The sequence below is a fragment of the Pocillopora verrucosa genome, chromosome 9, assembly GCF_036669915.1.
Source record: "Pocillopora verrucosa isolate sample1 chromosome 9, ASM3666991v2, whole genome shotgun sequence".
Classification (NCBI taxonomy): Eukaryota; Metazoa; Cnidaria; class Anthozoa; order Scleractinia; family Pocilloporidae; genus Pocillopora; species Pocillopora verrucosa.
Genome location: NC_089320.1, coordinates 4,283,629 through 4,304,059, shown reverse-complemented (window position 1 = coordinate 4,304,059; position 20,431 = coordinate 4,283,629). Strand labels below are relative to the sequence as shown.

At 38.8% G+C, this 20,431-nt stretch overlaps 1 protein-coding gene and 2 long non-coding RNA genes across 4 annotated transcripts in view; 1 reads left to right on the top strand and 2 right to left on the bottom strand.

The window, feature by feature from the left end:
• Positions 1 to 425: 425 nt before the first annotated feature.
• On the bottom strand, positions 426 to 4,571 carry LOC136283229 (uncharacterized). Its single transcript, XR_010718662.1, has 5 exons — positions 4,012 to 4,571; positions 3,508 to 3,927; positions 2,851 to 2,934; positions 2,388 to 2,509; positions 426 to 2,177 (listed from the first exon to the last, which is right to left on the bottom strand). It is a non-coding gene; the product is annotated as an uncharacterized lncRNA (long non-coding RNA).
• A 32-nt stretch (positions 4,572 to 4,603) lies between these two features.
• The window catches only part of LOC131786188 (uncharacterized), a 71,295-nt gene continuing 55,467 nt past the window's right edge, over positions 4,604 to 20,431 (bottom strand). The window contains exons 2-5 of the long non-coding RNA XR_010718663.1: positions 6,242 to 6,368; positions 5,656 to 5,795; positions 5,419 to 5,492; positions 4,604 to 4,902 (exon numbers count right to left, since the gene is read on the bottom strand). This is a non-coding gene — a long non-coding RNA (uncharacterized lncRNA). The remainder of the gene's footprint in view (positions 4,903 to 5,418; positions 5,493 to 5,655; positions 5,796 to 6,241; positions 6,369 to 20,431) is intronic.
• The window catches only part of LOC131786192 (uncharacterized), a 164,809-nt gene continuing 156,394 nt past the window's right edge, over positions 12,017 to 20,431 (top strand). Inside the window, exons 1-3 of one of the 2 annotated variants that reach the window (XM_066171715.1) lie at positions 12,017 to 12,151; positions 17,551 to 17,600; positions 18,390 to 18,514. In XM_066171715.1, the coding sequence (XP_066027812.1) occupies positions 12,087 to 12,151; positions 17,551 to 17,600; positions 18,390 to 18,514 (240 nt within the window). In that variant the 5' untranslated portion in view covers positions 12,017 to 12,086. The remainder of the gene's footprint in view (positions 12,152 to 17,550; positions 17,601 to 18,389; positions 18,515 to 20,431) is intronic. The other variant, XR_010718661.1, reaches the window with a different exon arrangement.

Here is a 20,431-nt window from a genome sequence, read left to right as displayed (position 1 = left end):
CCTACTGACCCGGCTCTTTATGGATGTGATGCTACCAGAAGTGTTGTATTTGAAATTGTTTCTAGAACGGCACGGCTTATGGTTTAGTATCTGAAGACTTATCATATTTAATCTTTCAATTATATACCGCGACTTTTCCAGCTTAAAAAAGGGAGTTTTTGATGACAAGCCTTATCCGTGACGGTCACCTCCAAACTTGCCTAGTGTTTTACATGTAACTTTTTGGGTTGACAGATTTCCAGTATGCTATATTTCCAGAGGGTGTACACTACAAACCGTTTTTTTTAGGAAGTTATTTTAAACCACAATTGTCTACAAATTTCATGCTTTTTCCTCTTATCTTTCAGAGCATAATCAAGTTCATAATGGAAAAAGAGGACCTGAATTATTTTAGAGCTTCAATTTTCTTTCAAAATAGTCTTGTTTCGGCAGCAACTTCATAGATAGTTTTAGGCTCACTTTGCCAAACATAATTGTCGGTTTTATTACATAATCATGACAAACCACATATCAAATTGTGGTCAGCAATACATTGGCGAAAGTTTTGATCCAGGTGCTTCAGGAACTGATTAAATCCAGTCCGCTCTTGACTTCGCGTATTTTATCGTGTACTTTCCTATGTTTGATACAAATAGTGCGGTGGTTTAGTTATTGAAAACCCTTAATAACAGGAATAAATTTCAAGAAAATAATACAGTTGTTGGTGGTTATACGTCTTAGGTTATTTAAAATGAAATAATTTTTAGGTGCTACATCAGGTCACTTCTTTAAACCAACGAGAAAAATCCCTCATCTTCACACTTCCGATACGATGTACCTTTTCTATGCAGCCTTGTTTCCTTAATGCGGTAAATCTATCCATCATAAGCATTTGTACCAAAACAGGAAGGGTATTTAAACGAAACCGCAACACAAAAAAGGCCCAACTCATTTGATAAGTATGTTTAAATTACTCGGAATAAACCAGAATAATGACGTTACGCGGACAAAACAATCGAAACTTTGTCCGACTTAAGAAAATCATTTACATTGCAATGAACAGCCTTGTAGTCAGTCAAGTGTTACTAATCATGAGATAATAAAGGGAAACAAAAGGCAAGAAACTATTTTCTATCATTTAGTCTTGTTAATATAAATATTTAGGCAAGCCTAAAAGCGGAGCTCCACGGTTATGTGTTGTTTACTGCACTTAAGAATATATTTTTTTCCATTCTGGTAAATAAGCGGCTGAAATATTAAAAGTACAGTTTATAGTGGATCATCGGTGTTGAATTAAAGTCGCCTACGGTTAAACTAAATACTTTCATGACAAAGCAAAATCTGCCCATGGCACCTCAAATGATCTTGAGACGCAATCAGTTAAATGAACTCAAGATGTTCAAAATTAGCTCACGGCAACGACAAAAGACAAAACACGTAAAATCAAAACAAAACAGAGAGTAGAAACCAGTTTTGAAACTATAAGAAATCAAATTATTTCTACGCAGCGCGAGAAAATGCCGAAATGAAATACTTTATGAGATGAAGCCTCAAATTCCCAACTAACAGTCGCCGAATGAAACAAACTTTAAAGAAACTTCAAAACGATTAATTTTCATTCAATATGCAGACCAGAAAGAAATTGAAAAGGGCGGGAATGTTCGAAATAAAATAAGACAGGCCGTTTTGCATTGGACAGCCTGTTCAAATTAATTTAAATTTAAATCCACACTGTATTACCACGCTAAAATAAATAACGGTCAATTTTCATTCAAGATAAAGCTTGAAATGTATCGACAACGATCTGTTCAAATTAGTCGAATTAATTAGGGCGAAAGATCTGATTTTCAACCGACGGCTTCAGCAGGCACTTGACGCTAAAACTAGCTAAAACTGTAAAACCACTAAAAACTGTTTTACTTTAACCACCGCGTTCTCTTCTACCATTTATTCCGGTTTCTAAAACTGTATAACCACTGAAAACTGTTACATTGCTACACCTTGGGACTCGAGCTGCTTACGCCGTAGCGAATTTCGATACCAAATGAATATTTTACAATGAGTCATGAAGTTCTTTTCGTTCGTGTATGACAAGGATCCTTTAAGAGACTTCAAGCATGAATTGGCTTGTTCTGCTGCCTGACTGTTTAAGGTGTCCCACTGAGGATAACGGGAGAGGTTGTGAGCATCAGAGCAACCTGAAAAAGGAAAAAAAAAACAGGTTCGATTGCTTTGCATTGGTACTGACAAAGTTAAGATTAAAACATTACTTCGAATGTGCTTCAATAAATGTGCGTAATGTGCCATTAGATTAGTAGGAGGGGATAGACCCGAGAGCATAGTTAAATGAACACCGAAGATGAAAGACGGCCAAACCAAAAAAGCCAGTTTTGGGGTGATTTACGTACCTGTATGATTCCGCCAACGCAATCGATCCACAAGGAACTGAGAGTTCTTGAAAAAGACAGGATCCCGATTTAACAACACGAACGCAAATTGTAAGCGTTGTTGTAGACAATCTGGCAGGGATCTGTCAAAAAAAAAAAGCAGAAAAATTGTAATGAACCTACATTTATTATGACTCGTTTAATATAAAATCACTCTGATAGAGGAAATCAAGAGAAGAAAAACTCCCAAAAAACCAGGCCCCGGTTGTCCAACGGGTGGATAACGCTATCCACAGAATTGATCATTACTCACCTTTAAGTGTTGTGATAACATACAACGCTATCCACTGGATAGTGATTTTTCCGGTGAATAGCGTTATGCATCCTTCAAACCGGGCCCAGGTACTAAAAAGAAATTTTCTTCACACACAACGGCATCCAATCAAAGGCCACAACATACACATGCACATTAAATCGAGCTTACCTCCTGAAAAACGCATTCAAAACACTGTAAATGGGATGTTGGGAGATTCATTGCAAAGCATTACACTAAATCCATAAGTTGTACCTAAAATGGAAATCAAAAGAGAAGATATAAAACCGTTTTAAACATAATCACAGCAACACTGGGTACACTGAGTGCATGAAAGCATGTTGTGTAAGAACATGTAATGAAGGCTGAAGAGAGGGTGTAACTGGGGTACATCACTAGACAATAGAAATCAACAACCTTTATTTATACAGGTCGTTATGCCATTTAGCCAATAAATTGTAAGAAAAACTTCGATTTAGTCAGTAAACAGCAAAAAACAAATCGAAACAAAACAGTTAAGTTAGTTAATTTGTGCGATTCTTTGACTTGACAGCTGCAGATGTTATACTTCTGAAAACTAAGCGTTACAAACAGTTTCGGTCTTTCAAGAAAATGACATTTGTTGAGAAAAACCTAAGCCTGATAACTAAAACCACAGGCAGAGCGTAAACCCGGAGCTTGTCAGGATAATCTGGAATAAACAAAGGGTAACAATAGCTAGTTGGGGGTCAGAGTGAACTGAAATTTACATTTTTTAAAATCAGAAGTAATGTTGTTCGTCGTAGAAATTAATACAAATATTAATACAAACTCATAACATTACTGTACCGTGTTTGCAGTGCACTAAGAAAACTCCAGGAAGTAAGGATGGGTGTCAGGTACTCCTCTTTGTGCAGATGTTTGGAGTTGTGTCATCCAGGCAATAGTCACCACGACTTCTTACCATAGGCAGGCAAGGATAGTATTCTACATCATTTGTGCGGTGTACATCCAGTTGCACAGCATCTGGTATTGATCCATTTCTGCTGAACAGAGACTTTGCTTTTTCCAACAGGTCAGTAATAAATGCAATCAAGGTCTCAAGAAGCTGATCTCCTTCCACAATGTCAAACAGGAGGGGAAAAGTTTGCTGGAGTAGAAGCATGTCTTCAGGACACTGCTCGACTGGTCCGTTGCCAATGAGTCTGCGGTAAAATGTTTCCAAGAAGTCCAATTTGGGGAGAAGCGCACACACCGGGGAAGCTTTTCCTAATGCATTAAAAAGTCCATTAATAGGTGTTGGAAAAGAGACATCAGATCCACAGAACAAAATGCACCAGGAAAGAAAACTACCTTAGGCAGGTGCACAATGCTGCAACTCCTGGTGTAAAGAGGTCATTACTGTGTAATGTAACCTTGCTAACATCACGGCCTACTTGATCCACCATCTGCCTGACATGTTTTTCAGCAAGGTAAACCCTGTCACGATGCCTAGTGATGTCATAAAATATTAAATAATTAGCCTGAATGCAGATCTCTTCAAATAAGGCAAATAAAAACAGGTGATATTTAGACACATTAAAAGTCCTTCCCAGTGGAATGTAGGAGGAACTGAAGCTGGTCTTAGTCTGGTCTCAACCCCTCAACTGATCCAGAAAAAAAAGACCTCATTCCAAGGTCTTTGCAGGGTCAATGAGACACACAAGCTTCACCACCACGACAAGGTGCCAGCCCAAGGTGAAGGATTAAAAATATTTAAAATTATTATATTAATCAGTAATCAAACTGAATCAAGTCATAGTCTTCACATCAACAGATTAATATATTATATCAAGCTCACATTCTAAAATAGAACTCCTTGAATTATACTGGGAACCAAAATAATAGAATAAATAATGCATAGAATATTTTATAAAAAAATCATAAGCATAAATAGCAACTTATCTTCCTGTTTCTCATGGTACAGTCGATGGACTCGGTGATGAATAAGTAGACTTCAGAGAAGTACAAAGCTCTTGTCTGAAGGATAGTGCTTTAGCATCACAAATGACAGTGTGTAGACTGTTATCTTTGCCACAGATGGCACAACAAAAACCTTCTTCATAGTTTATGTCAAGAAGGTTCAGGAAACTGCAGCAAGCAAAACGCCAGTGGTGGAGGTACAATAACACCCTCTTGAAGTCCAATACATGTGCATCAGCCATGATCTCTTGCCAGACACCGTGGTATGTAAATAGAGTGCACCTAAAAAAAGAGAACATAATTTAAATATAGCTTTTTGAAAGACAATTGAATGACATAGATGTACAATTTTATATCATTCTTAAGACAATGCTTTTCAGTCAATGTCACAGGCAAAACTTCAGAGATACAATAAATCAGAACCCTCAGCTCTTAATTTGTGATTATTTTTTTTTTCTGGTACCTGATTCTTTGTATTCAGAACATTTATGCTTGGAGAATATATAAATTTAAGTTATATTATGATTGTAAATAGGGAGCAGACAAGTATTTTGATCCATGGACAACAACTGGAAGGTGAATGTTGTTATTTTTGATGCATTGATAACTTCACCTACAAATTTGAAAGCTCCAGTTTTAGAATTTAAAACAAAAGATTGTGAATGAAAAGTTGGTAATAATTATGCCACAAAGAGGAGAACATTTCTGATTTCTGGTTGCCATCCATGGCTGAAAAATATCTGTGCTAGAGCTATACAAAAACCTTGTGTTGGTTTTTAGCAGTCCATCTGTATTCACCTTGAGCTGAGGCAAAATAATAACACTGACCGGGTAAAGAACCAATCAGATTGCAGGATTTGTTACCGTGCCCTCTAAAAAAACAATAAACAAATTATATTTTAACATAATTTAACTTAAACCAAAATCATTAGGATGAGTGAAAAATAACCAGAAAATGTTGACAAAAGCAAGATTAATGTTAATAATAATTCCAAAATTTTAACGTTCTAAAGCAAAAAAATTCCTTCATCTTACTTGGTAAGTGTGATCATGAGAATATGTGTCTCTGGCAAGTGAAGGGGTGACGTTGTTTTCCCTTTCAAAGCTTTCCATCAACTTTTCAGTGGCTTCAATATGGATGCAATTCCCATAAACAGAACTAGCTGCAGTTAAACCTGTGAGAAACATTTCATAAACAATACTTATTATTACATATAATTTATTACTCCATTTAATCCTGAAATGCAAAATAGAAAATTATGGCACAGGGGCCTGGGACACAGTCAAAGACACAGGGGTCAGATTCAAAACAAAATAGCTAAATGAAGACAGCTTATAATCATGTTAATAGTAATTGGGGCCTTTCATTTCACAACTCAGGTTGTCAGAATTCAATAGAAAAAACATTTGACTAGCACATGAGGGTGCTTAAAGGAGGCTGGAGAAATAATTGGTAACAATAAAAAGAGAAGCTGTAAGAAAGAGGATGGGAACTGCAGTTGCCTCCTAATGTATAAGCAGAAATAAATGTCACTTAATGAATGTGTACATGAGATACAGTTATACAATTTATTGGAGCATTTTATAAATTATTTATATCAGTTTATATGCTTGTACTTACTATCTCCTGTGACTGTTGATGACAGTGACTAAAAATAATCTGTTTGCCTTGTGCCTTCAACAAATTTGCAATGATACATCCAAATGTTATCCCTGGGTTCTCTTTCAACAATCACATATTTGGCTTCCTGATGATAGAGGATAAAAAAGATGTAAGGTAAACAATTAATTTTGTTTGGCATAAGCACAAGTAGTACATGATATCTAGTTATGAGTAATCTATATAGCTACTGTGCTGACCAATTAAAAAACAGACATTTTTGATAGACCCCATGGGTACAAACCACAAACAATTTGTGCCATGTCACAGAATGTCTAACCTCCCTGTACATGTACAAGATGTACTAGAAACTACAGTACAGAGAACCCAAAATATAAATAAATATTAAACATTAGATATAAAATATTACACAAAATCAAAACTAATTATGGATACCAAAGGTGTGCAATTAGGATATTTTATATTGTATGTATACAGTGATGTATTAATACTACCAAGGTTTGAGTCTTGTGTAGGAGGAAAGGTCTACTTTACTTTACACTCCTTTGTATGGTAAGAGATCTTTTTTTAATTAAAAAATGCATGTAAAATCCTCGTTGGGAAAGAGGAGGTATTAATTATATAAGCTTCAGCCCAATATAAAAGAAAATAACGAGGAATAAAAAAAATTCATACTGTCATTGTGTGTGATTCATCACACCTCATGAACAAAACAGTTTCCCATATATCTGTGAAAAAAAAAACAGTCTGTCGAATAAGAAATATCTTGGTTACTACAGACATCAGTTTTCCTTGACTTTTTTGAAACATGCCAACTACTCATGACTCAAAATAAAATTCCATGACTTCTTTCCTGATCTTTTCCTGACATGTGGCACACCCGAATATAATTTATAGAGTCCATGCTTGAAGAACTTAAGCTTAAAATGACTGTAAAAAACAGAATCGAAAATATTTTTAATAGATGCAAAATTAAGACTTACCAGCAAAGCATGTAAAATTGGTTGCAACGCCTGATGAGAAGGATTTTTGAAATCACCTTGACCAGTCGAGGTGGTGACCGTAGTACTCAAATCAGATGTCTTCTTCGATCCCCTACGTCTAATCTTCTTTGGAAAAAACTGCGAAAAATTGCACCGGTCTCTTCTTTTATTCCTCTCGCTTAATTCATTTTCGTGAACGGCGGGAAATATTCGAAAAGGTGGTGTGCTGTTATTCATCCGCCATTTTGTGCAATGCGGCTACCTATATGTGTATGTATCACGAAGTGTACCAACAACTGGCGGTTATTTTCGTGGTCACGAGAAGGATTTACAAGAGCAGACCCTGTGTTAAGTACACTCGACATCATAACGTAGCGCACGTGCGTACGGCCTTCTTAGCTATTAGGCACAGGCAGGAGCCCTGACACAGGCTAATAGGCACCAAAACATACAGATCTTAGTTGCAAAATCGCTGTTGAATCGTACACGATAAAAAAATGCCTTTCCTTAAGGCAAAAAAAAAGGCTGTACATGCATGTATTATATATTTGTATATTTCTTTATAAGCGTGACGCTTAAAGCTCTGAAAATTGCATACCCAAATTACCTTTCGGTCTAACTATCTCAATTAAATTATATTATATATATTTGTGTTATTTTTTTTTTTTGCCTTCATGGACCGTTTGAAGCGTCTTTTTACAAATTTACTCTTGGCCGGAGTGTTCTTGTGTTCTCAGGAGTTGTGTCATTAGCTCTTGCAGGCTGCCAATATGGACAGAAAAATAGAAGTCAAATGAACCTTCATTGCCCTGTAACTGCCTGCATTACCACCAATAGGCCACGAGAATATGATCACGATAACAGGGTGCTTGTATTAATGAAAAGAATCACCTAAGGTTGTGATATGGATACTGATTGTAAGTTTTACTCTGTTAATTGACACCATGAAAGGTTCAGTATAACTAAAACTTGTCTTGCATATGTAGCCACAGTCAAATGGACAGAACTCAGATAATTCCTTATGACTGAAAGACGTCACAAGACAGAGATATGGTAAGGGAATTTCATATTGTATCCATTCCACTGGTCATGTGGGTTAAAATTAGAATCTATAGAAAACAACTCCTATGGAATCTAACAACTTGCTATTGGTTCTAATAAAAAGGTAGGCTGATTGACATTGGTTTCAAAACTAACAAAAAGACCAGGTCAACCCCTTAAGTCCCACTAGTGACCAAGACAGAATTTCTCCTTACTCTATCAGTGTAATATCAAGCAGACAAGTAAAGAGAATAAAGAAAATATCAATGAGGGGATTATTAGTTGATCCAATTCCAAATTCTCCAAACTAACATTATATGAATTGTATGGCAGACAGTAAGGAGAATTACTAATGAGATCTTGGGAGTTAAAGGGTTTAATAAAACTGACTGTGACATTTATTGGGTGGTGTGACATGGTTTTACTCAATCATGACATTATCTTCATTGGCCAGGACTTCCCAGTGTTTCTAAGTAACCAGAATAAAGAGAAAAGTGCTTTGTCCTGATGGTAAAGCACCTTGCCCTGGTTGTTGAAAGGCTGAATGGCGCTATCCGCTGAATAAATCTCTATCTGATGGATAACACTATTCGCTTTGTAAAACCTATCTACTGGATAGGGATTTTTACTTTTTTCTTAGAGGGCACAGAAAGGAATCCTGCAATCTGATTGGTTCTTAGTACAGTCCATATTTTCCTATCTCTGCCCACGGGCAACGGTAACGCTTTCATAAGTCACCGAGTACATCCCTACACCAGTGACTAAATACAGGAATGGCTCCAACCTGTAATTGGATGATAAAAATAGTAAAAGTTAATAAGTTATATCTTAACTCCTTGCTCGTGAATATTGTTTACCCGTGTGTCTCGAAGCGGAACAATGAAATATCAATGCAAGTGAAAGCATCGATGTATCAAACAAGAAATGGTTACTAACATAACGAAGGGAAGGCAGAGCCTTTCTTGTTCAATGAGGTAGTTTAGCGTTACTCTGACGATGACAGAGTTATTCACTGACTAGCTCCGCTGACTAAGCTCATTTAGCCAGTTCAGGCGGACGATCAGAGACTGGAGCCATTCCTGTATTTCACCACTGACAGGAATAGCTCCTACTCATGCGTTCGTTATTTTATTTTTTTATTTTTGTTATTTTTTTTTTGCCATTCGTTTTGGCTAAATAATTTATACACTGAGATAAAAACTGAAAGAGTGTTTTCCTACGTTCTTCCTATATTGAACTCTACAATGCTTTTAAATGAAGCCCTCTTTTATTAATGCAGGGCCATGTACTTCTTCAGTAATATTTATTATATGATCAGTACGACCCCCCCCCCCGGCGCTTTTATCAAAATAATTATAAGTAAATCCCCGTGTAAGGGTCTGCGAGATGCGAAAGTAGAGAGAAAAAGACAGTGTGACACTCATATAATAAAATTCTTAATGATTGAGTAAGGTCGTGAACAGATGTTTGAATGTGGGTAGCTTCTTGAAGACAACCCTAGTCAGTTCCCACGCCCAGAAAATAGCTCCATGGATCCTGACTACCGGGAAGCATCTAGTGATACTGCATACCACAACAGCGCCAGCGAGATAAACCTCTACGAGACTGTCTTAATAAAGGAATTGTGGGCGAGAATGGGGAAAGTACCATAGAGAGGACAAAACAATCCTTTAAGGCGAAATTGCTCAAAATGATCTATGATGTTGAAGTCTGTGAAGATAAAGATGCGCTGCAACAGTTAGAGAAAAGTGTCAATTCCTCTTATAGTTTGTTCACTTCGATGGTGCTGCACAAACATACGACAAGTACACTGTGGGCTGCTATACCTAAAGGGAGTGCACCTGAAACAAAAAATTGAGGTCCAGAAACATTTCTTTTCCAACAAACGAAAGACACAGAAGAGAAATGTCAGGTTAGAAAAACCAACCAAGGAACAGAAGATGGAGATGATTGAGAATTGGAAGAATAATGAGCAATCAGAGCAGAACAACAGCAAAGCAGCTGTCGATTTCACATCCGGAAAAACGATGGCACACAAGGTTTGTTGTGCTTCACTGTTTGAAATTTTTTCTCCCTTGCCTATCACACCTGTCTCACCTCACCATTTTTTTATTTCTCTGGTAGGGTTGCAAGAAATGCTTCACTGGTTTACTAAGGAAAAACATTACTCCATTGAAGACCTGGTTAAATCTGCCATTAAACTGTCTGTTTCTGACGTATTGGATACAAACGAGGCATCTTTGATACCCGGAGAGGCAGTAGAAGCTAACTTGGCAGATTTGAGGAGGTTTATCACAGATGGTGCCTGGAAAGCAGTTTGCAAATTAGGTTAGGATGGCTCGTGTACCTTACAGGAAACGTGGTCTATGTTACAGTGCACTAATTCTTTCTTAAATTTACGTGGTATAAATACCTTGTCTAGAACAGTAGTAATATAATAGCAAACGAGATGTGTACGTTCCAAAACAGCGTCATGTGATGAACAGTCTTCATTAGTTTTGAACAAGTTTCCTAAAATCATTTTACTCTTTCTGGTTTTAGCCGAAAACTGTCCGAAGACTGATTGTGCCATCACTAGGGAAAAAAAAGAATTAAAAGCACCAGTCGGAGCCATTCCTGTCAGCTATGAAATGTAGGAATAGCTCCAGTCTCTGATCGTCCACCTAAACTGACTAAATGAGTTTAGTCAGCGCAGTTAGTCAGCAGATGACTTAGTCATCGCCGGAATATCGTTGGAAGACCCCACTGAATGAGAAAGAAAGGCTCTGCCTTCCTTTCGTTATGTAAGTAACCATTTCTTGTTTGACACATCGGTGTTTTCACTCGCAGTGTTATTTCATTGTTCCGCTTCGAGACACACGGTTAATCAATATTCACGAGCAAGGAGTTAAGACATAACTTATTAACTTTTACTATTTTGATCATCCAATTACATGTCGGAGCCATTCCTGTATTTAGTCGCTAGTCATCCCTACCTTCGCAGCCATTTTTCATAAAAATACCTGGTTTTCCGGCTGGGCAGTATTTTTAAGCAAAGACGTTGGTCACTACCTCCAACCGATAAATAACTTATTGATCCTCACTTTTCTCTCTCTCAAATCACTTTGGTGAACAGAAAAATATTGGTTTCGAAATGAATTCGTATGAGAAAAAGTGTCATTAAATTGGTTGACAAGCGGTCTAAAACCCGCCTGTAAATAATTTGAATCCTTCACAGAAAATAACTAGAAAGTTAAAACGTGAGGAATTTGGTTACAACTGAATTAATCGATGGAACTTTCATTGATTTAATATCTGAATTCTCTCACAATTTGTTCGTAGTTAAAAGGCGAGCGAAGTTTTAAGTTCTACTACAAAGACCCTTTTGCTGAGTCTTTGCAAGTCCGTTCAGTTTAGAAATTTGGGAATTCAACAAGAAAAAGCTGCATTAAATCCCCTTGTGCCTAATTGAAGTGTCCCATTCGAATATGGTTTTTGTGGAGAAAAGACCAGATTTTCACATGCCAATGCAGTAAACAAACGAGCAAACTCTCACAACTTCAAAATCAAATATTTGAATTTACTTACAGTTACTTTCCTTGCCATTTACTTACTGAACGGAGGTAAATCTTCGTGTTAGTTTCGAAACACTTAGTTAATTACACCTTATTATAGCTTTGTTCTGGTTCATTTCTAAGTCTTTCGGTAGTTAATGATTATTACAGTAAGTTTGTTATCTCGGATCAAATTTCCACCTAAGTGCACGTGTAAAGATTCTATTTCAATCGTCGCTTTTAGTCATCGCTGCTAAATCATCACTGCTAAATCGTCACTGCTATATAATGGCTACAAGCTATTTGCTACCGTTTGCTACAAGCTATTTACTGCCGTTAGGAGCTAGACCAAAGTAAGTTTTAATTTCTTTTACATTTACGTTATTTACCTTTTGTATGTATTATTGGTATAGTTTTCGTATTCTGTTTTCCGTGCAATCGCTTTATTTCTAGTTAGGTTAATGTTACATTTAGCAACGCATTTTTCTTAGTTTCTGTTGTAATTTCCTTTAGTTCGAACCACACGCACGCAACCTCAACCGCTACTCTCATCAAGCAAATTTCGTCTTAGCGCTAGCATCTAAAAACAATAAAGATCACTGTGTGCGTTCGAATTGTCCGCTCGATGTTTTGGGTTACCTTTTGAGGTTACATTCGTTCGAGTTTGGCAAATCTCCAGTTATTCTTACATCTACCACGTTTGGTTCGAGTTTTTAAGCGAAGTTATTGAAGAAATAGCCATTTGTTGCATCAAACCTTCGACCCCGCTTTCACGTGTGGAAATTCACGACGTGAGATACGGCAAGATATGTAACAAACGATCACGTCCTCAGGAAATCGATTTAAAACATGTCGAAGGAAAGCGAAGTCGAATAAATAAATCCACGTATTGGAGAACGAAATCACACCCTCGATTGGGACGGAATCGACTCAGAAAGTTTTGATAGATTAAAGAGAACTAGAGGCGCAAAGAAAGGTATCGTTACGAAAGCACAAAATGAAATATGCGAACTTATGTTAGATTTCGGAAACATTGAACTAGTCCAAAGAAAGGTGCAGATTCTGCAAGAATTCGAGGGCGCCTACGCCGCTTATCACGAGCAGCTAAAAAAAAGATCGCGATATCCATGAGTCGAACGCTTACTTTGTCGAAGTAAAGCGTGGAATAGAGGATATCACAGGAGATGTAACTGGGTAGTGTCATCGGAACACGTCAAGGACTTCGGTAGATTATTATCGCCAGCACGTGTCATTACGGCGGGGTCGGATACCGAGATAAATCCCGACGATTCAGTGAGTAATAATGTACCTTCTCGAGTGTCCCACCTCACGGGGCTCCAAAATCTCTCGTTGTTCCAAGTCAAGTTCGGCGGCGAGCTCTCGCGCCTCTTCAGCATCAGCTGCAAAAAAAAAAAGGCCAATCTACGAAGCTATGAGGCAATTCAGAAGGAGGAGCTAGCACCACAAGTTATGAAGAAAGCTCTCTAGCTACAAACAGAAATCGCAAAGGCACAAGCAGAAGAACTCGTTTACGGCGCAGCTGAAGCGTCTTATGTCGAAAATTCTGCCTGCTTTTCAGACAAGAAGATAAATCTGTGGCACTCCCACCTCCTCAAGAATTCACCGCAAAACAGCAGCCAATATCTCCGAATGAGCTACCTTTAGTTCAACGAGAATCTCGACCTCAGCATGACCAAGAGGAACCAAAAGCAGAACGCGTAGAGAGAGAAGCTCTGAATCCTAACGCGAAGAGCCGGGTCCCTTTCCACGATGGAGAAATTGATCGTAAGCCACGCTTGAAATCGTTCGAAAATGACAGCAACCATGCGTCTGCAGCCGGATTAGCACTACTGCCTGTTAAGGTTAAAGCACCAGGTCTCGACAAGATCGTGGAAACCTACGCATTTTTAGATCATGGTTCCAATACTTCTTTCTGTTCAGAGGGACTCATTGAAGAGCTTGGCATTAATGGACGAGCAACAACATTGTCACTGACAACCATGGAAAGCAAAAACACCAGCATCAAATACTCAGCAGTTGACCTTGAAGTGATGGATCTCAAAGAAGAAACTCTTGTCGAATTGCCACAGGTGTTCACCAGACCACATCTACCCGTCACAGTAGAGAATGCCGCTAACCAAGGGGATGTAGATCGTTGGCCGCACCTTGCTGGAATAATAATCTCCAAAATCGACGCGAACGTGGGTTTGCTTATTGGGAATGACGCCCCAAAAATTCTTCACCCGAAAGAAGTGAGGGAATCCTCCCACAAAGGTCCTGTTGAAGGATTCAGATTTGCGCGTAAAGTACGCAGCCTGCATAGAAGACCTCCCTCAGAAGGTATATGCAAAGAAGGCGCTACCTATCGGTATTCCAAGAGGAACTTGGTACCTTCCCCATCGTGCTGTTTTCCACCCAGCCAAGCCAGGAAAGATTCGCATCGTTTTCGACTGTTCCATTTAACATCGTGGAAGTTCTTTGAATGACAAGTTCTTACAGGGGCCGGACCTCACGAACTCCCTGGTTGGAGTGCTGACTCGTTTCCGACAGGAGGCTGTAGGTCTCGTGGCAGATGTCGAGGCCATGTTCCGTCAAGTCAGTGTGGTTCCTGAAGACCGTAAGGCCTTACGATTCCTTTGGTGGCCAAATGGAGAGCTAGGAGCTCTAGCAGAAGAACTGATGATGATGATAGTGCATCTATTCGGCGGAGTCTCATCTCCTAGCTGTGCCAATTTTGCATTCAAGAAAGCGGTAGAAGATAATCCATCGAGCTTTCGTCCTGAGACCGTACGAACAGTAAAGTGTAATTTCTACGTAGAGGACTGTCTGAAATCTTTGACAACGGATGAAAGCGCTATCTGTTTTGCGAGGGAACTTAGGGAGCTTCTGTCGAAAGGTGGCTTCCGTCTCACGAAATGGCTGTCTCACTCTCTTGGCTGAAAGAGCAACAGCAGTGAAGAACCTAGATTTCGACCATCCCATCATTGAAAGAGCTCTTGGAGTACGATGGCAGGTGAGTTCGGATACTTTCAGCTTCAACATCAACATTAAGGATAGGCCAGCTACTAGGAGAGGACTGTTGTCCATTATCAGCTCAGCCTACGACCAGCTTGGATACGTTGCTCCTTTCATCCTCACGGCTAAGGTGATCCTTCAAGATCTCTGCAAAAAGAAGCTCGATTGGAATGACCGTATACCGGACGAAGATTTGAGACATTCGCAAACATGGTTATGCGAGCTACCAAAACTGGAGCACTTTCATATAGAACGATGCTTCAAACCTCGCGACTTTGGTGAAGTGACTTCTTGCCAGCTCCACTTCTTCTCTGACGCATCACAGCTGGCTTACGGTGCTGTCGCCTATCTACGATTGGTTCACGACCGTGATTATAAACGGGCGTCCCTCGACTAAAGTATCAGACAACCCCAGAGATCCAGAAGCTTTGACCCCAGACCACCTCCTACTCCTGCGTTCAGGACCTACCCTTTCCCCGGGTGTCTTCGCTAAAGAGGACCGCTATTCCCGACAAAGATGGAGACACGTGCAATACCTGGCTGACGTGTTCTGGCGACGGTGGATTCAGTAATACCTCCCCTCGCTCTAGCAAAGGCAGAAATGGAATCATACTACCCGCAATTTTGCAGTTGGCGACGTCGTGCTCTTGTTGGATGAAAAAACACCGAGAAGTTCCTAGCCGCTTGGGCGTATCTTGGATGCTTTTCCAAATCAGAGTGATGGCCTGGTGAGGAGTGTCAAGCTAAAAACCAAGTCCTCGGTTCTTGTGCATCCCATCGACAAAATTTTGTTGTTGGAAGCTGCCTGAGCAGTGATCTTGTGAACAGCATCTTAAGAGAACTTTCATTTTATTGACATTTAGTTTTTATTCCGAAGCGTTTCAACCCTGTTTTATGTTTTTAGTTTAAGGCAATCAGTTGTATCCGCCTTTAATGGGGCTGGAATGTCAGTTTCGAAACGCTTAGTTAATATACACTTTATTATAGTTTTGTTATGGTTCATTTTAAGTCTTTCGTTAGTTAATGATTATTGCAGCAAGTTTGTTATCTCCGATCAAATTTCCACTTAAGTGCAGGTGTAAAGATTCTATTTCAATCGTCGCTTGTAGTCATCGCTGCTAAATCATCACTGCTAAATCGTCGCTGCTAGATAATCGCTACAAGCTATTTGCTACCGTTCGCTGCAAGCTATTTATTATCGTTAGGAGCTAGACCAAAGCAAGTTTTAATTTCTTTTACATTTACGTTGTTCACCTTTTGTATGTATTATTGGTATAATTTTGGTTTTCTGTTTTCCGTGCAATCGCTTCACTTTTAGTTAGGTTAATGTTACATTTCGCAACTCATTTTTCTTAGATTAGTTTCTGTTGTATTTTCTCTTAGTTCGAACCACACGCACGCAACCTCAACCGCTACTCTCATCAAGCAAATTTCGTCTTAGTGCTATCGTCCAAAAACAATAAAGATCACTGTGTGCGTTCGAATTGTCCGCTCGTTCTCTTAGCTAATCTTTCGAGGTTACACTTCGTATATTATTTAATCGTCGTTGAGAGTGAATAATACTTGCCGTCTGCTTTTAAAGAAAACAATGTCGCAACAGTCGTTGCCAAACTATAATAAAGGGGTAAGTTTCTGAAGAAACTGTGGTGCTGCGTCGGTGGGAGAGTAGAGCAGGTAATTTAGTGTTAACAACTGAGTTTAAAACGTAAATTAGCCACCGTAAAAGGTAAAAAAGGCGACGTTTCGAGCGTTAGCCCTTCGTCAATCGCTCTGACGAAGAGCTGACGTTCGAAAGGTCAGCTTTTTTACCCTTTACGGTGGCTAATTTACGTTTTCAACTCAGTTGTTAAGACTCAATTACCGTTGCTAAACTAGTTCCTTTGTTTTTTCAAAAGTGTACCTGCGTTTTTCTTTCTTACGCGCTCTCTAATTGGCAGGTGTCAGTGTGACAAGTACTTGTAAAAATAATGTTTCGAAGTTGTTGAAAGCCTTTTAAATCACCTTTATCAGTGCGCAAATTAAAATGTGTCGATGAAGCCTCTCTCTTTAATTTGCATCACCTCTATTTTAACTACCATTTACTTGCTAAAAATTAATCAGTTTATGATAGATCTTGCTGTAATCACAGCCCTAATTCATTCGGGTTCTTTAGGAAAGAATTTCGTTAAGTTTATGGAAAAAAAATTTAAAATGTTATTCACCAGCCTAGGTCGGTCCGTATTAGGAAAAACTGTGCCCTCTGTCTTGAGTACTGCCCTCAGCCTACAGCCTCTGTCGGTACTCAAGACCTCGGGCACAGCTTTTCCTAATACAGACCTCCCGGCTGGCGAATAACATCAAAATCCATTCGATAGCGTTATTCACCCTTTGAACGAGTGGGCCCTTATCTGTGACATTTCTCCATGTACCTTACCCTACCTTGAGAGGGGGTCGTCTTTCACCACCTTCACCAGGCCTGCCCCAAAAAGGCCTTCCAAATGGGAATCCAGGAAGACTCTGCCAGTACAACTGGTGTTTACAGTTTGAATATCCAGCTCCAAGGCCTACACCAACTCCTAATGTGACAGGCCATGCAACCCCTTCATATTAAAGTAAAAAATATTAGAGGAAGCTGCAGTTTTGTGGAAACATCCAAACAAATATACTCATTGTGGTAAAAGCAGTGTAAACAAAAAACAACGCTTTCAATGGATTTCAAGCCCTTCATCCTAATAAGGCATTTTTCTCTTGTTTACAGGGAACATTCCAATGACCAAGAGGTAACTTTACCTTCCAATCTCTTCCATGGTACGCATAAATAAGAATTAGTTTCATTCAAGCTATAATGAATAACACTTTAGATAAACTTTTCACTTTTTATGGAGATGCTAAGGGTGTAAAAGAGCCACGGGTATTTAAATGCCTTTAACCCTATAACTCTCATGAGTGACCAAGACAGAATTTCTCCTTACAATATCAATACAATATCAAGCAGAAGAGTGATGGGAATGAAGAATAGTATCAACTGGAGGATCATTACTTGATCCAATACCAAAGTCTCCAAAATCATATTACAATAATTGTATGGCAGACAGTAAGGAGAATTGCTAATGAGATCTTGGGAGTGAAGAGTTAATAGTTATGATTTCATGTCAGGAAACACTTGATCTTAAAAACGGTTGGTGTATTGCTATTTTATATTGGTCACCTTTGTATCTCTTGTTCATTAGATAGATTCATGTATGTCAAATCAAAAAATGGAATCTGGTAACCAAAGGAATTTCATTGAAATATCCAAAACACCGCACCCTAAATAGGGGACCCTCTCCTCCCCCCTAGAAGACCTCCTAGCTAGACCCCTATTCCCGCGAAGTGTATGATGGACTATAAAAATATCTGCGTTACGAAGTTGAGCAGATATTTGTTTCTGTAAGTTCTGAATGGAATTTTATGTTTCTTAGTGAGTGTTTCAGTGTGTCTCTTAAGTGTTAAGTTATTTGAATAGCGCTATAAAAGTGTTGAGTAATTGAGTGTTTGTCCTTCGGGTCTGTGAAGGCATCCGCATAAGCTGTTAATTTTAATTCGTTTGTGTTATAGTGTGGAGAGTTTGGTCATTTGAGCGCCTTCTGCTCAAGCTCAAAGTCCGCCGATTCAGCGAGAAGCACTTCTCACCGGGGATGACTGGCTTTTGGTCAGTGTCGGATGATGATCATCATTTGGAGGTTGGTTATGACTTTCCTTGTTTTTTTTTTTCTTGGAAATTTTGACGAATTCAATATTTGGAACAACAGCTGAGGTGTGAAAGGCCGTTTCAATTCTGCCATGGGTTTTTGGAAAACCACCTTAACTGCGCCTGCGTTTGTTTTAGATGGTGTTCGGCGTGGGTTCAGACTTCCTTTTGCGGAGTATCCGCCCCCGTGTTTGTTGCCCAATAACAAATCGGCCTTAGCTCATGGCTGCATCGTTGAACACAGCGTTCCTATATTCTGTGTTAACCCCTTAGCAGTAGCAGAGGGTAAAAAAGCTGCGCTTAGCAATTTATCCAAGACACGTTAACAATTATGTGGTCAAATTTAAGTTCAAGTATAAAGACCTTCCCTCTTTGTCTCAAGTCCCAGAGGAAGGCCACTGGTGTTTTACATGGGGCTTTAAATCGGGGTATCTGTTCAGAGCATCAAGCGTTTCTCGGCTTTGCGTGGTCAATCGATAGCGTGCTCAAATATTTCACCTTTACAGTTTTGCCTTTCGGCCTTAGTAGCGCTAGTTATTGTTTCACCAAATTATAGCGCCTCTTATTGAAGCGCTGGTTTTCCATGGAGCATACTAGTTTTGTGTATCTTGACGACGGTTTTGGAAGTCAGTAGTGTTATCAATGACCCATTGCGTATGCCCAACGTTATAAATAAGTATTTCTCATTTGTAATAACTTAGCAACCAAACTGCCGCAAGCTGCGCATCCTTATATGGACTATCTCTGTAACTCCAAACCAGCTGACACCTCATTCTTCTTCAAACCTGTTACTCCTCATGAAGTGAAGCTTGAAATTTTATCCATACCGAACAATAAGTCATCTGGCCTTTACTCTTGTTCTGCACAACTTCTTAAACGCTTTTGTGACATAATATCCTCTGTCCTTGCAAGTTTTCTCAACAAGTCTGTCAGTCTGGGGGCATACCCTTCTAAACTGAAAATGTCCAAAGTTATACCCGTCTACAAAGCTGATGATAAAAAAGATGCCTGCAATTATAGACCGATTTCATCACTGTCAAACTTCAACAGGATTTTTGAGAAAATCATGTACAACAGAATGAAAGTTTTCATACAAAAACACCAACTATTATCTTCATCCCAATACGGTTTCGCCGAGGATATTCAACTGAACATGCTATACTTGACATGGTGAAATCCATCCGTACCAATATGGATAAAATACTTTTTTCTTGTGGGGTGTTCATCGACCTTAAGAAAGCTTTTGACACGGTGGACCATAAAATATTACTTGATAAACTTAATTATTACGGCCTTCGAGGAATTGACAATCAGTGATTTTCCTCATATTTAACAAATCGTACTCAAACAACTGAGATTAACTCTTATATTTCGGATAAAGAAGTAGTTAGTAGTAGTGAACCCCAAGGGTCTGTTTGAGGGCCGCTCCTCTTTTTGCAATATGTCAATGATATTCAATATTGCTCCAGGAAACTTAAACTTTTTCTTTTTGCGGATGATACTTATGTCCTTTACTCTCACGAAAATCTCAAGACATTGGAATTAATTGTAAATATTGAATTGAACAACCTATTCGATTGGCTAACCGCAAATAAACTTTTACTTAACAGAAAGCAATCAAACTTTGTTATTTTCCGCCTATACCAAAAAAGACTTAATTACCTGCTACAAGTTAATATTTCTGACAATGAAGAAAATAAGAATATTACCCTTGAACATAAGAATTGCATGAAATATCTTGGGTTATTGATTGATGAAAATCTAAGTTGGAAAAACCATATCTATACCCTTACAACAAAAATAAGTAAAACTGTCGGTCTAATTGCAAAGTTAAGACATATTGTTCCTAATCGAACTCTTCTTGATATTTATAAGTCCCTCATTGCACCTTATATAACGTATGGATTAA